At 34.0% G+C, this 16,601-nt stretch overlaps 1 protein-coding gene across 5 annotated transcripts in view; it reads right to left on the bottom strand.

The window, feature by feature from the left end:
- LOC138715285 (sphingomyelin phosphodiesterase-like) overlaps positions 1-16,601 on the bottom strand; it is a 375,698-nt gene that overhangs the window by 28,091 nt on the left and 331,006 nt on the right. For 4 of the 5 annotated variants that reach the window (XM_069848039.1, XM_069848038.1, XM_069848037.1 and 1 more), the window contains one exon: positions 1,685-1,829. In XM_069848039.1, the coding sequence (XP_069704140.1) occupies positions 1,685-1,775 (91 nt within the window). In that variant the 5' untranslated portion in view covers positions 1,776-1,829. Of the gene's footprint in view, positions 1-1,684; positions 1,830-16,002; positions 16,139-16,601 lie in introns of those variants that run through there. The other variant, XM_069848042.1, reaches the window with a different exon arrangement.

Raw genomic sequence — 16,601 nt, forward strand, 5'->3', positions numbered from 1 at the left:
ACCAAGTAATATCAGGATGTTTACAGTATTCAAGCATTTCATCAATATTGTACCATAATTTTCAAATACAGCAGGATACAACTAGAAGCCTGATGTCACATTATTTCGAAAAGCATGAGTAATGTGTAGGAAAAGTGTTCTCTTGATTTAATTAATTAATGCAGCCTTTAAGGGAACATAATTACTGAATATGGTTACCACATATCTGGATTTCACTAGGATAGTCCGGAATTCCAAACATCCTCTGTGAAACAATGTGGACTCTTTCATTTCAGAAGTGTGAAGAGAAATCTTCGTCTAATTTGTGTGCAAAATATTTCAGTTTGTGTTATCAGACTCTCTAAGCAATGACTTTACCAAACGTTGTAGGAGTTGATGTGAAAGCAGAAATTCAATGTAAAGTCAACTATTCTCAGAGCTGTTCAGAGTTTTACGACTATTTGATTTTTAATTCACTGGTCTTCTAAGCCGCAAAAGTGCAAGAAACAATAAATATTCATTTAAATTTTAAAATGGAATAGAATATACTATAATGTAATATGCATAGAAACAAGGTGTAAAAGTACTAGTTATGTAGAGATGTTGTAAAAGTACTAGTTATGTACAGATGTATATCTTTTAGTGCTCTTCATCATAAAAAATTATCATGGTATGAAGGATCTCACGCCACTGAAAGTAATTAAAGAATGAAAAGGCTACCTAAAAATCCTTTAATTCACCTACAATCGATTCCCACCCATATGGAAATTCTCGGAAATGAAAAAACATATGAAACATATAAACTTGGCTGCCATATGGAAGAACTGACTGAAGATACGTTAAAACATGATGAAGCATGGTTCCTGATAAAAACAATACCGGTACTTAAAGAAATTCAAAACTCACTCATCATCCTGAAGAGGCCATATCACTTCCACACTCTATTAACCAGATTAAAAGCAGGCCACATGCATAGAAGATATGAAAATTAATGAAGGAGAACCTTTCCCAGATGCAATCAGGAGGAAGACAACCCTTAGCATATATTCTACTATCTAAATCTTACAGAAGAAAAATTGCTGTTCAACCCACAGAAAACAGTCAAAAAGCTGGGAGCAAATTTCATGCAGCTGATCTACATTCATCTTTTGCGATAAGAAAAACCACATATTGTGTTTGTGACTGCAAGGGAAAAAGAGAGCGAACTAGCAGGAATATTGTTTATATTTACTAAAAGAAAAGAAGAGAAAGATTACTGCACTTCTTATTTAAGATATAGCACATGGAAGATTCGAATTCTATAAAATTTGTAAACTTTAGCTTACCATCACAACTGGTATTTTAGTTTTTGGTTGTTACAGAATGATAAGTCTGTTCCGGTTGCTAAATCACATTTCTTGAAATTTTATCTATCAAAACAGTAGTATCCGGGAATCAGAAATTACAAAAGAGACAACCCTATTATTGAACTCAATCTGTTAAATGAGACTAAAAGAAATTAAATGGAGGAATTAGGATAAACAGAAATAATACACACATTATCTGAACACTGTAATTCAAAGTTAAATATGCATGTGTGAAATTATGATCACAATGTAGAAGTTATTTCTGGAAAATAGGTATTCATGTATTAATTTTTATAAAAAAAATAACAATCTATTTCTTTAGAATTCCGAGTTTTCTCGAGTTTTAAAATAAACTTTACCTGTTGTGATATTGACGACTAGGACTGCAATGATTACTGTTATCGGCACCGACACAATGTGGCAGCAACATGACCGGAAGAGGTGCAGCATACTCGCTCAGTCCGTCAATAAGCCTTGCTCGATTGTCGAGCAGTCGTCAGCAGTCTGTAGAAAAATAAAGCTGTCTTAAAAGTTGTAAGGTCGATTATATAAAAACTGTTACCAGTATATTGTAACTCTTACATCAGTTTCTGTTATGTGTTATAATTTATTATAATTTGGTAATTATTTACTTCAGCAATACAGTAGGCTACTTGTCTCTCGTTTATGAAGTAATTAAACAAGTGGTGAACGACATGATAAATAACAGGGTATGTGGACGTTGTGAACTGTCATTGAAAGTAAATAGAAACAGTTTTGTTTTTAATTGCAGCAAATACTATACACTGGCAAAAAGCAAGTCGAGAAAATGTGGTTGGAAGGTTTCAGAGCGAAAATAACCTAAACTAACCTAACCTAACTTAACTTTCGGACATTGGATGGAAATCACACAGGAAGAAGTAGAGAAATAGTGGATACGAACGGTATTGCTAAAGTAAATAATTATATATAATTTTAAGAATTTTAGACTACATCCAGTAGTAACAATATAGGTAAGCTGACCATAATTCCTTGAGGCAAAAACCGGACGAATTATGTTCTTAAAAGCGGCGAATTATGTTCTTAAAAGGAAAAAGTAATTAAAAATGTTTAATCTGATATAATGCATCTACATCAAACTGGATCAAATGATCGAATAGCATTAAATAGAAATATTAATAAAATTCCATTTCATACATACTTTGCAATTAAAGACATTGTAGGGTTAATTATTTTAATTTGAACTTACAAGACAGAAAATAGGAAAGACTGGAGAATGCTGGATTTACAATGAAAGACCTGCCATTGGTCAGAACTATGAATGAATGGTTAGCCTAATCTTGACACAACACACATATACAACACTTCAGCTCGATGAAGAGTCAGGGGGCTGCATTTCACCATGATCATAACATTAGTATTTTCCAGATGATCTTACTTTACGTAACAAATTTCGACCTTTCAGTATCTTGTCATAAAACCTATCATCCTTGATGTCACAATTTCGTCTTACAGTTAACATACTGTCAGTCTGAATGGTAATGTCATACATACATCCAAATGGGGGAAATCAAGTGACTGTTACTTACTTAACGGGGCCCTTTTCTTTAAGTTGTTTAAATAATTATATAATAGTACATAGAAGTCCAATTTCGAATAGCAAATACAGTATTTTCAGGAAATAGCTAAGACAGTTAAGTCACTTGTCTTTACAGATTGGCCACCAGACACAGGTGGAAGAAACTGAGATGAGACACAACCACTTGGATGCACAGTAGCTCTCATAGCTTTAGTGCGTAATGGAAATTTCTCCTTCGACCATATAATATTCATAATATAAAATATTCTTTGAACGGAAGCAGTACTTCCTGGCAGGATAGGGTTACCATCCGTCCAGCAAAAGGAGGACATGTCCTCTTTTTTGATTATTTTATCCTGTCTGGTAGGCATTAAAAAAAATTGAAATGTCCGGCATTTCGCATTTCAACTAGAATTAATATGAATATTGAACAATGTGCGATATTATGCATAGAATATCTAAACAAATAGTGAAAACTATGAAAGAATTTAACTGCTTTCAATGGTTGAAGCCGGAGCACATAAAAAAATAAAAATACATAAAATATGACCTATTGACATACATTGAATTCTTACACTCTAAAAAGTCACTATTTATGATTCTAAGCTATTTTATCAATTTTATTCTGCATTGTACAAAGATATGCCAATCAAGTTAATTCGGACAATGGGGCAAATTCTTCAATTCCAATAGTTCTGCGAGCACTGAAACTTTCTCAGAACTCTTAAAAATATGTCAATTCTATTTATTTATCCCAAGTCACAATGGAAGTGTTGAAAGAGTATTTTCCCTCATATCTGCTCAATGGACAAAAGAACGAAATCGCATGTTAACGGAGACAGTCAGAGGTATCATCATGGTGAAATATAATTTCAAGGACATGTCCTGTGAACAGTTCCATAGTTATTTGTTACAAGGTATAAGTTGGTCCCTTCAGGCTCTTGTGCACAAAGTGGGCTCCACTGATAAGTAGGGTACAGACCGATTATTTAGTCCTGACAGCTCAGCGACGTGAAAGAGGGGAAGTAATAGGAGTAGTGGGGAGAGTTTCAGAGTAGAGATAAGGCGAGCGGTCAGTAAAGGAATACAGTATAGCTTAAATTGTACTAGAAACATACCACATGCATGACATCTGATCGCTCCAAAGGCAAGTGAGTGACTAACCCAAACACCATCTCCGGCGACTGTCAGGGCTAAATAATGGTACTGTACAGATGTCATACTGATCCAGCAACTAGTGAGAAAACTGACTAAGGTGAGCCATTGTTTTTATCTTTAATTTTGTTCCTACCAATTTTTAAAAAGTCCTCCTTTTTTAAGCAATGTTCTCTTATTTTAGATTCCATGTCCTCATATAGAATTTTGTCTCATGGTAACCCTATGGCAAGGGGAGAATAAACTCTACTACATTACAAAAATTATGAATTTCATTCTTAAAAAAAAAAGGTAGGCTACACCAATCCATCAGATAAAGCAATGCTGATTTTAGGTTACAATTGACCATTATTTGAGCACATTTTGATTTTAAAACATTTTCTTTTTACAAAAAAACGGGACAAAACTGATATTTTCATTAAAATGATGGGACGGCCAAGATATAGGAAAATAACGGTACTAACCCGTTCTACGTGGTACTTATGGTCAGCCAAAATATAGGTTATGTTAGGTGCCTAATATTAGGTTAGGTTAGAGTGTAAATGATCATCGTACTGTCGCCATTTTTATTGTTAGCTGTTCCAGTGGTAATTTGTAGGCTATTAAACATGTATGTCAATTTTCATTTTGCGAAATACCGTACAGAAAATGAATTCTTTCCGCGTTAGGTATACCCAATGATTAACATGCTATGTTTTACGATTAAAAATTAGAGTTGACAAAAATAAAAGGTTCTATCCTAAAGCACCATTAATATAACTAGCTCTATATTAAACCACGGCCGACTTGATGTTCGCTTTGCTTCTTCCTTACCGGCCTTGACAATTCATGTTGATCCCTGTGTTAAAGCTGTAATCGAGAAAATGTGAAATTTCCGCCAGATGGCATTAGCTGCCAAGGTTCGCTGAGGAATGTGTGTATGGTTTCTTGTGCGATTATACTAAAATATTGTGCTTCTTTCTACTGGTAAGTGAGTTTATTGTGATGTGATTCAAAATGACGAATTGTTGTGTACCATTGTGTACTTCGAATAGAAAAAAGAGTGGAGGAACAATATAATTCCACGAATTTCCGAGTGATAGAGAAAGATGCGAAAAATGGGTTAAAGTGATTTCACGCCAAGACTTCGTTCCAAACAGCAACTCCCCATCTTCAGTCGTTTGTAGTTTACATTTCAAGGAAGAAGATTATTCTAATAATGGAAAATTTAGACGATTAAAACCAAATGCTTTGCCAACAATATCCCATCATTATCCTAGGTATAAAGTGACAAATATCAAAAGACCAAGACGAACGATTACTAAAACTGATCTCCCTCCACCAAAGAAACGCAAATCTTTTAGTAATATTGGTTTTTCACTATTTGAACAAGATGTCCCGAGTGGCTCAACATCAGTTAGTCACATTTCCTTCTTGCCAGTTGAAAATGACCATAAAGCCACGCAAACAGACGCTGTCAACATTGACGAGTTAAAAAGAAATATTAACAGATTGCGTGTGAAAATTACACGACTTAATCGGGTGTTACAAGAGAAGCAAGATGAGAAAACGAAAACAACCGAAAAACTCCAACTAATTGAAAGAGATCCGTTACATAAGGACTGGAAAATGTAAAGAAAGAGGCAGATGAAGGCAGTATTCATGCAAAATCTATCCTAGATCAGCTGCTTAATCATCGAAAGAGAATACCAAGGTGGAATAGTGAGACAATCAGAGAATGCATAATACTGCAATGCATATCTCCTAAAGGTTATTCCCATATACGATCAAGAGGTTTTTGTAAACTGTCTTCTAAGAGAACACTCACGAGATATTCTGGTCCTACTGATTGCTCGTCTGGTGTCACTCCTTTGATTAAAGACAGGTTGGTCTTAGAGGCAAAAAACCTCACTGTAGTTGAGCGGTTTTCATCACTTATTGTAGATGAGGCTGCAATCAACCCCAAGATAATATACGATCGCAAGCTTGATACTTTTTTTGGCTATAAGGAAACAACAAAAGCACAAAGAAATGAGGATGAAATACTTGATATTCCCAAGAAAGAAGTAGTGGCTAATCGAGTCTTGTGTTTTGTTTTAAGGGGGCTCTCAACCAGCTACCGTATACCATGTGCATTTTTCTTCACAAAACAATTATCAGGGCAAGAGTTACATATACTAACATTGCAAGTGATTAGTGAAGTCGAGAAATGTGGTTTTATAGTTATTAGAATTGTTTCTGACAACCATAAAAGCAATACTACAATGATGAAGCATCTTTCAGCTGGTTCATTGAAACCCGTGACCACACACCCTTGTGATGGAAACAGAAAGTTATTTCTAAGTTTTGACCAGTGCCACATATTTAAAAACATCAGAACCCAATTCCTGGAACGTGAAATGTCTGATGGTACCGGTACTGGAACAATCTCAGGGAAATATATGAAATTGTTACACAAACTCCAAAAAGATGATACAGTGAAACCTGTCAGATATCTCACGAAAAAACACGTTGAGCCTACTGCATTTGAAAAAATGAACGTTCGAAGGACAAAAGAAATATTTTCTCCATGTGTAATTGCTGCTATCAGAACATTGAAAGTAAATGCAAGCTCACACCCTGAAGCCCACAAATTCAAAGATTCTGATGCGACATTGACTTTTATGGAAAATATCAACAAGTGGTTCACAATGCATGATATTAGCAGTACCCATTATCATGTGGAAAGTAGAAATCATGATAAGCAACAGTTCTTCTCTTTGGATGATTATCGTCTAGACTGGCTAGAAAATTATTTCCTTTCTTATCTCCATACAACGAAGTGTGCAAGTAGCAAACGTCAAAAAGATTTCCTAACTAATGAGACATATGAAGCTATCACGTTGACAACAAAATCAACTGTTCTCTGCATTAAATATCTTTTAGAAAATGGGTACCATTATGTTCTTACTAGAGCATTTTCAAGTGATCCTGTTGAGTCGCTCTTCAGTACATTGCGCCGTATGTCCGGATCAAATGACATGTTGGATGCAAGGGCAGTGAACTTCAGTTTACAAAAGATATTGAAAACGGGTATTTTGTGCATGTCAAACTTTAGCAGTGTAGAGAATCATGCATCTGACATCACAGATGGACGACCTATTCAAGAAGTAGATATGCCAGATACCGCTGCTGCACCATATAGTATTCCTGAGTCAGTTTTAAATATCCTGCAACAGCTACTAAACCAATCAGGTAAGCTATAGGCATATTCAATGACAATTAGTCATTTGATTTACTAGTAACTGTTACAGTGTTTCATTAAAATTTTCTGTGGTTTTTATTATTTATTACTGCAATTTTTTGTAAACCAGTAATGAATTTTTTTTTACAGACATACCATTACCAACAATGAAAACAGCAAGTTTGACATACATTGGTGGTTATATAGTACGAATAGTGGAAGAAAGGATCTCCTGCATAGGGTGCTTAGATTGTATAGCTGAAAACACTAATAGCTCTCCATTGATGAGTCTTATTGCAAATCAAGATTTAGGAGCTCTGCGATATCCGAAACCTACCTTTGTTTCAGTGTTATCAGTCATTCATCGTTTTGTTGAACGGGCAGTACCATTCATACCAAACAAGAATATATTAGAAAATTTGTGTTCGGAAATTGAGCCGTTACTGTGTAGATGCCCTCTCTTGCAATGCCCAATTTGTGACGAAGACGGCCAAAAACGACTTGCTAATATCATTACTGTGAAATTTGTTAGGCCACTTCTAGATAACATTGCAGCAGCTTTAACTGAAAAGCTTGTTCCTTCGAAGGATGTGGCTTATAATCCACTGAGTCGCAAAATCTTGAAACTATGATTCTTGAATCTGCAATATCAAGTGGAATGTACCAGTGCAGTGAGTGAAATTATAAAACTTAGTACAAGTTATGGTAAATATTTACCCTAAGTGATTATTTAGAAACATCGCAGTTTAGGCTAGGGGTGCTACTCAGCGAATGAACTACAAAATTACACCTCTGTTATCATATTACTTAAACTGAAAAGGTTACTATGTGTTATCTTCCCTGCTTTTGAACTCACGCTTTTATCATAATTAACAGAACTAAACATAATAACACTTATTATTTTCTTATTTATTATTTATAAGTGTTATTATTACTCTTTAATCATTTATTTTAATTCATATTGAGTATTTCTTCTGTGGACACCAGAGCTTGGCAGACAGCGCCTCGTGGTGGAATTGAGAAATTATCCAATTTCAAGAAAACATTACTATTGTCAAGGCCGTATACAAAAAAGCGAAGGGACATCAAGTCGGCCGTGATTAAACACGACAGCTAACATTTATTTTTACGATTTACTATACTGCAAGAAATTTAAAATTGTATATCTCATTTGAAGGTAAATAATATAATTGGTGACCCTGCCAACATCTCCTCTTTGATTTTGTCTTTGCCTATACTCTCTTCCTGTTCTAATCCTATGGCTCGGCGAAGTAGTAGATGTTCGCGAGCGCAGTGTTTAAAAATGAATATCGTGCATGTAAGAGAGGTATGTGGTCGTGATTAAAAAATGCTGTAAGTTTATATTATATAAATGTATAATAATAAAGGAATACGGTACCTCTCATTGAGGTTTTACCTAATCACAGTAATCTTAAATAAGTTGTGCTGTTGTTAGAATTAGCTACTTGGACCAAGTCCGACTCCGAGCTGAAGTTTAAATTCAAGTGGGGGAGAACGATCGAAAATCGCAGTCAGACTCTAATTTAAATCAACATTCAGTTTTTTAAGGGTGGGTATTGTTTTAACAGCTTCTTCTGTCTTTATTCCTGTACTACGGGGAAAATATAAAGGTAAGAATTACTATAATCGGTTTTTTATATTTAACTTACCTAACCTAAAAATGTTGACTCGTTCCCACCCATTTTCCCGAATCCGCATTCCCGAAGCTACCGTTTCCTGAGTGTTACTTTTCCGAATCTAACTTTCTGAAAGTACGGTCCCGAATTTCATTTACCGGTAGTATTCAGTTTCCCGAATATATTATGCGAGAAATTTCCGAACAGTAAAAGACATGAACTGACGATCACTATATGTTGCCAGGAAACAAAAAAATTACAAAAACTACATTAAATTTAGGCAAACAAATTTGTTAAATTTATGTTATGAGAAACATGACAGATGAAGCTACAATTATAACTTCAGCGCGAGGAGTTAAAAAGCTTTTGCTGAAAGTTACGTGTATTTGAAGAGCAAGAGTGCGACTGGAGGAAAAATATACTGGAATTGCGCAAAAGTAGGTTTCAAAGAATGTTCTGCGCGGGCGATTACTTTTGGACCGCCTAATAATCTGCAAGTACTGAAAGTACTGGCCCAGCCGCAGAGAAAGTGGCTAAGGGGCCGTATTCATAGACATTCTTAGCGCGGGCTTCCGGTGAATGATCAGCGAACTAACTAACGTTTTTCGTATTCATAAACCAGTGTTAGCGATATTATATGATATGAATCCTGCACAAGTAACCAATCGATAGCCGGGGCTAATTTAGCACGCTCTTAGCGCGGGCTAGCGAAATGTCTATGAATACCACCCTATAAGTTTAAACATGAATACGAATTATCGTGCAGGATATCCTATACAGCCGATAACAGACATCTCGATTACCTGAGGACACGTGGACATTACTTTACTTTATAAAGAGAAGGTGTAATTAATTATATCATATTATTATATTAAATACATTTGTGTGGTAATTTACACTACTGTATTATTGGGAAAATGAAAATCAAAGGAAACGGATCAAATAAATCGGGAATGTGGTTTCGGAAATTTTGTATTCGGGGAAATGGAAATAAAAGAAATCGAGAAAATGTCTGTCGGGAATTTTGTATTCGGGAATGCGGATTCGGAAAAATGTCCGGGAATCCGTTAAACTTTAATTATTTCGATTTTAGATCCTAGACGATGCTGTGTTTCCGAATGCAAATCTAACTACGATAATACATTAAAATCAGACAAGCATCTAACAACGTTTTCATTTCCCAAATATGAAAATAGAAGACAAGTATGGATTCGTGCAGTACCTCAAAAATATTGGGCTCCTACCTCATCAGCTGTGTGCATTAACCACTTTTTACGGAAAATGCGTGATTCTTTATGATAGCTCCAGACAACCTGATGGCATACTTACGAAATTACTCCTTTCGAACGATGCAGTGCATCGTAAATTCCAGAATTTAGCCCATCCCCCTCTCCCAACTGAGCACAGCGAAACTCAATTAAATACATAAGCCAAATTCTAGAAGAGAAGTCACAGAACAATTAAGTAAGAAAAAAGAAAATACAGTAGATATAATAACTAATAAGTGATTTTAATAGCTTTGTGGAAGAGTTCCCTGCAAATTGTCCTTGCAAATGGCTCTTTAAACGAAATGATAATTGTGTGTGGTTGTACAAATTAAGCTGTGATGTCAGTGAAACAGTAAATTGATAGTGACATAAGTGTAGTATGTATTCATAGTATTGTGATTTGTAACAACCTAGCTTTTAAAAGTATATAAAAACAATGAGATTCCTGTAAATGATCTGAAGGATGTGCTTCTAATTCAATTGGCAGAATTTAGTTTAAAATTAACAGTGTGTTGTTAGAAGAAGAGGGTGTAAGATGGACAACAATTTAATGTACCTAGGTAATAATCAGACATCGGATTCTAGGGCAAATGCCTATTTTGTTTCTTTAGGAGAAAAGTAAAAATAATTATTAATATTTGTGTTTCATGGAAATTGAAAGGTATTCAAAGAGTTTTATAGTGCCCTAAAATGCCCTAAAACGGTTATTAGAGCCTAATTTGTTAATATTCGCCTAAAAATGCCTAAGTCACTGTAAAGTTTCGCATTTTACTCTTACTTTTTATAATTTATACATGCATTCACTGCGAAATTTAAGGCATTTAAAAAGTGGAAAGTTTGCTTCACACCGGCCATGAAACCATTGATAAAGGAAACAAAATGTTTTGAATCTCACGACACTCGCAATAGATTTCACCGAATTTAACATGTTTGGAGGCATAAATGCGGACAAAGAACCAACCTTAGTTTTGAAGCAGGCAACAATCACAACATGTGCTGCTACCGATTCAGAGATATACTATACTATAAAAATGACTGTTTTCGGTCTGAAACCGATTAGCTGTACTGCCCTTCAGAGTGTCATAAAATCACAATGTTTGGAGAAAGAGTGTTTTTGAAATATTTATGAAAAGTCGTAAAACTGCGAATTAGTAGGGTAAACCGTTACAAAATATTTAAAAGAATGGCCCTCCTAGTGTTAACACTACCAGGAAATGCAACAATAAGTGGAACTTTGTATTTTTGTCCAATTGAATCTCAATAACAACAGTTCATTTGAATGCTCGTTAACAGTTGCTCTTTCCCTCACCTTATTTGTGTTGAGAAGTTTTGAGCGGTAGGACGTTTTCCTGTGAAGTTTAACACGATAATGCTGAAAAATATAAGTGCAAAATCTACATTGATCCGGCAATGGCTAACAGAATATTCAGAATTCACTTATGATGGAAAAATAATATTCTGCAAGATTTGTAGCAAACAGGTATGTAACAATAGTTGAAATATATAAATTCTATTAATTTTAATGAGTAGGCCTATAATATTTATACATTGACTGAGCTATCCTGAGGTATAATTCTTTTTAAGACCACTACACTTTAACCTTTTAAATTCCGATAGTTAAAGTATTTGCAGGTCATTAAAATTTTGATTGTTCGAACCCACTAACTTTGTGATAGAAATACGGCAATACAACAATTAGGATTTTATTTTAATTCAGTTTACTTTACATTTTTAGATTTCGCAAGAAAAGAAGTGCCACCTAAAGCAGCATGTGCAAGGAGCGGCTCATAAGGCTAAAGCTCAGCAGAAAAATCAACTGCAACAAACTTTACTAACACAGCCTACTTCATCCAATCTCAGCAGCAATTTCTATGCTGATTTAACCAGAGCGTTTGTTGCTGCTAACATTCCCTGGAATGCAATTGAAAATCCAGTTTTAAGACAGTTTTTACAAAAATACTGCAAACAAAATATCCCATCTGAGTCGACCCTAAGAAAAAATTACTTAGACAGAATATACAATGAAACTTTAGCTTCCATTCGGGAGGATATAGGTGATTCTTACATATGGGTCTCTGTGGATGAAACCTCAGATCCTATGAATAGGTATATAGCAAATATGGTAGTAGGAAAAGTTAGTCCTGATGGACCTTCGATTCCACACCTCGTATGTGTTAAGGAACTTTCGAAAGTGAATAGCCAAGCCATTGCTTATTTTGTAAATAAAGGCCTACAGTCTTTATACTCAGGTAATATAGACGATTCTAAAGTTCTGTTGTTTTGTACTGATGCTGCCTCATACATGGTTGCTGCAGCTCCACTTCTTAAAACATTTTATCCTAACCTCACGCATGTAACCTGTCTAGCACATGGTCTTCACAGGGTTTCTGAAACAATTCGGAATGAATTTCCTCTTGTCAATTCGTTTATTTCTAACACAAAAAAATGTTTTTGTAAAGCCCCATCCAGGATTTCAATATTCAGAGAGAACTTTCCAGATATCCCACTCCCACCTCAGCCGGTTGTTACACGATGGGGAACCTGGATTCAGTCAGTGATGTATTATTCTAAGTATTTTAAAGAAGTGGTCACAGTTATTGATAAATTACCTGAAACTGATAGTGCAGCGTGTGTGAAAGCAGTGAAAGATTCTCTGAATAACTCACGAGTGAAAAACGATATTGCCTACATAACATCAAACTTTTCTTTCATACCTGCAAGCATTGAACAGTTAGAACGTGAAAAACAATCTCTTTGTAGCCAAATAGCAATAGTAAAGGAAGCTCAAGTGAACATACATTCTGCTTTGGGCGAAACTGGGAAAAAAGTTAAAAATAAGTGGGACAACGTATTAAATAAGAATGTAGGATTTTCATTGTTGGAAAAAGTATCAATAATGATATCGGGGGAAAGTGTAAATGTTCCAGTAAGTATTGATGTTTCTATTGTACCTAATTTAAAATTTGCGCCTCTCACATCAGTTTCAGTTGAAAGAAGTTTTTCTGCTTTCAAAATGATTCTCAGTGACAAAAGGCAAAGGTTAACTGTGGAGAATTTAGAAAAAATTCTGGTGGTGTACTGTGCAGATAATTATAATAAAGTCTGAGCATGGAACTGAATTTCAATAACTTAAAATGAGTAATCTTGATATCAATAATCATTATTTCATTAGTTTCAATATATTAAATTTGTGCAGCTCTGTTTATAAATATAATATAGTATTCTTTTTTAATGTTTAAACATACTTTTTTGTGCGTATTTTAGTGTATAACTAAAAATTTCAGTGAAAGAAATAAGTATGATACCTTGATGTGCCTAAAATGCCTATTTTCATTAAAATAGAGCCTAATTTTACAAATTTTTAGCTTATTTTAGGCGCCTAAAACTGCAATTTTTAGTGCCTAAAAATCCGATGTCTAGTAATAATTCATAAAATTTTTCTGTTTCTTCCAGCTTAATTTTGAACAACTACCGGTATATTAAGTGTGTAAATGACACAGTAGAACAATCTATTATTTAGTTATATTATTATTATTACTATTATTATTATTATTATTATTATTATTATTATTATTATTATTATTATTATATGTCAAGTCAAAATGGGTCCATTTTTACCTAAGGAATTCTATACTTTCAAAAGACTTCTTCAAGGATGTGTATCACCACTACTTTTCAAAATTTTTAAAGATGTATGTTTAAGAAACTGGTCATGTCAGTGTCACGCCATAGGAATACCTATTGATCAAAAGGATTTCCTTCATAATTTGCTGTTTGCCGATGATCACTCATTACACAGGATGTTGAAGGTGCAAAACAGAATGTCTAACTTCATGCACAGAGGAACATTTAATTATAGAAGACAAAGAAGTTAAGAAAGTCAAGAAATGAATTCGGGAAATGTTAGAAGTTAAAAATAATGTTTTGAAGGTAATTGAAGAGAGAAGAATGAAATGGTATGGACATGATATAAGAATGTCGGAAGAGAGAATACCAAAGAAAATTTTAAATTGGCATCCAGAAGGCAAAAGACGAAAAGGAAGACCAAAAGAAAAATGGATTGACGGAGTAAAGAGAAGAATGCACAATCATGGGCTTGCAGAGGAAAATACGGTAGACAGAGATTTATGGAGAACTAAAATTAAGTTAGAATGAAGGAAAACCATTACTTAAGGAAAATTCATGTTAAAATAATAATAATAATAATAATAATAATAATAATAATTATTATTATTATTATTATTATAGTCCACAATAATTTGATAGGCCTAACGGCTGACTTCAGGTACAGGCCTATTAATTTTTAAAACGTCATTTTTTTAAATAAATTAGTTCATATATTTAATGCAAACCAAAGAAAGGAAGATGAACCATTATTTTTGTTTAATGTTTTTATTTTATAATCTAGTGTTGTGTTGTAGAAATATACTTATTAAATCAGGTCTGTAGCCTATACCCCAACAGCATATGTAATAAAATACAGGTTTTGTGTTTATATTTCCGAATTGTAAAATAAAATGTATATAAACCATTAATCATTTCCATGTTGAAAACATTCAATAAGTTTTGCAGTTACTACAAAGTCATTAAAACGAAATTTGAAGCATATTTCATAAATGTGTTATTTGCTATGTTTTTTGCAACGGGATCATCATCATCATCATCATCATCATCATCATCATCATCATCACCACCACCACCACCACCATCATCATCATCATCATCATCACCACCACCATCATATTATTATTATTATTATTATTATTATTATTATTATTATTATTATTATTATTATTATTATGCTGATGTGGCAACAAGTATATGAACCTCTTCCATTTTGGGAGAGGGATTTTCCCATCATGATGACGAAAACGACAGATTCTTCCGTGATATAGTCTCTCTAACTTACCTAAGACAAGGTATACTGTTCGAACTTCCTGACCTCGATTTTTCAAGCAGTTTCGTGACCGCCACTTATACCATAACGGATAACCTATTAGACATTGATAAATGTACGTATTGAGGAAAAGTCGAAGTCAGTGATTGCGTGTTGATGAATTACGTTAGGTAACGAATAAGCAGTAGTGAGCATGTTATGCGGTACGATTGATTTGTCTCATCTTCATGTCGAATCGTTGATGGACAGTGCATTTTTTATGATATGATGTATTTATTTGTCAGCCAACTTTACAATTCATAGTTATGGTGGACCATCACATTTCTGCTTTTCGATCCTCCATCCCTTTAATACATACCACCCTTTTCTATTAATGTATTCATTTGCCAAGTATTTCCTGATTACTTCCTATTCATCTGTTTTAAGTGAATTGCTATCTATTCTTCCCTATCTATCCTATTCTATTCTCTCTCATACCTAGACTGTCTCCCTTCCATTTCTCGCTTTCCTTTTAAATATTGCATATTCCCTTTCTTAATAATTTATATTATTTATTTATTTTAGTCTCTATTCTCAAATCTACCTACTCTTAAAAATTATTTTTCAGTTATTTTCTCCGAAATTATTGGACAGTGCGTTTGAACATAAATTATTTTTAATAGGCTGTACCTACTGAGACATTCGACACAGCAAAATTACCACTTACAGTGCCACTATAATAAAAATGAGAGATTTATGTAAGGAAAGTTTCATTTTAAAATTATATAGGCTATAACGATAGGATGAATACTGATGCAAATTCAATGTATGATGCGTCTCAAAATAACATTATCATATATTAATAAAAAAAAGTGAGACTAATTCACATTTTATATCTTTTTATAATTACTACAGTTTATATATACGAAAAATTCAGACGTGAAGTGTTAACCCGAAATATTTTGGAGTCATACTACTTACCAAGGACTAGGAATGATATCGTACAGCAAACAGGAACGGAAAACACACGAGATTAGCAAATACTGAAACTGACATGCTAACAGATCACTACTATCTTCACAACTGAAGGATTATTATTTTTTAAAGCGAAACTCTTTAATTTTTAAGTAATTAGATTGCGGTCTCTACGAGATAGGATCGTGAAGTAATAATATGGAATGATAACCAATCACTAAGTATACGCACTACAAATTTTTAATTTGACACTTGACCTACACTACAAACTAAATAGCATTCTATGAGGTCACTTGGTATCAGCGTGGTGTGATTCGTGAAAAACTTGGGCATCAATCAAGTCCATTTTTTTATCTGGAGAATTTAACAGCAGATTTGGTGAACAATATCTTACTTCAGAGATAAGTTGACTTTAAAGCATCCTACATTTACAGAGGCAAATATAATTTTCGTATTACTGCTTGCCACATCTACAGCTCTTGAATTCTGCAAACGGTAGGCTAATATGAAAATTATATATTCACTTTACTTTTTACGCGTTTCGTAATAATTTAATTCTTCTTTACCATGTTCTTAATTGAAAGAAAATTCCATAAAAGGATAGC

The sequence above is a fragment of the Periplaneta americana genome, chromosome 15 (genome assembly GCF_040183065.1).
Source record: "Periplaneta americana isolate PAMFEO1 chromosome 15, P.americana_PAMFEO1_priV1, whole genome shotgun sequence".
NCBI classification, from domain to species: Eukaryota; Metazoa; Arthropoda; class Insecta; order Blattodea; family Blattidae; genus Periplaneta; species Periplaneta americana.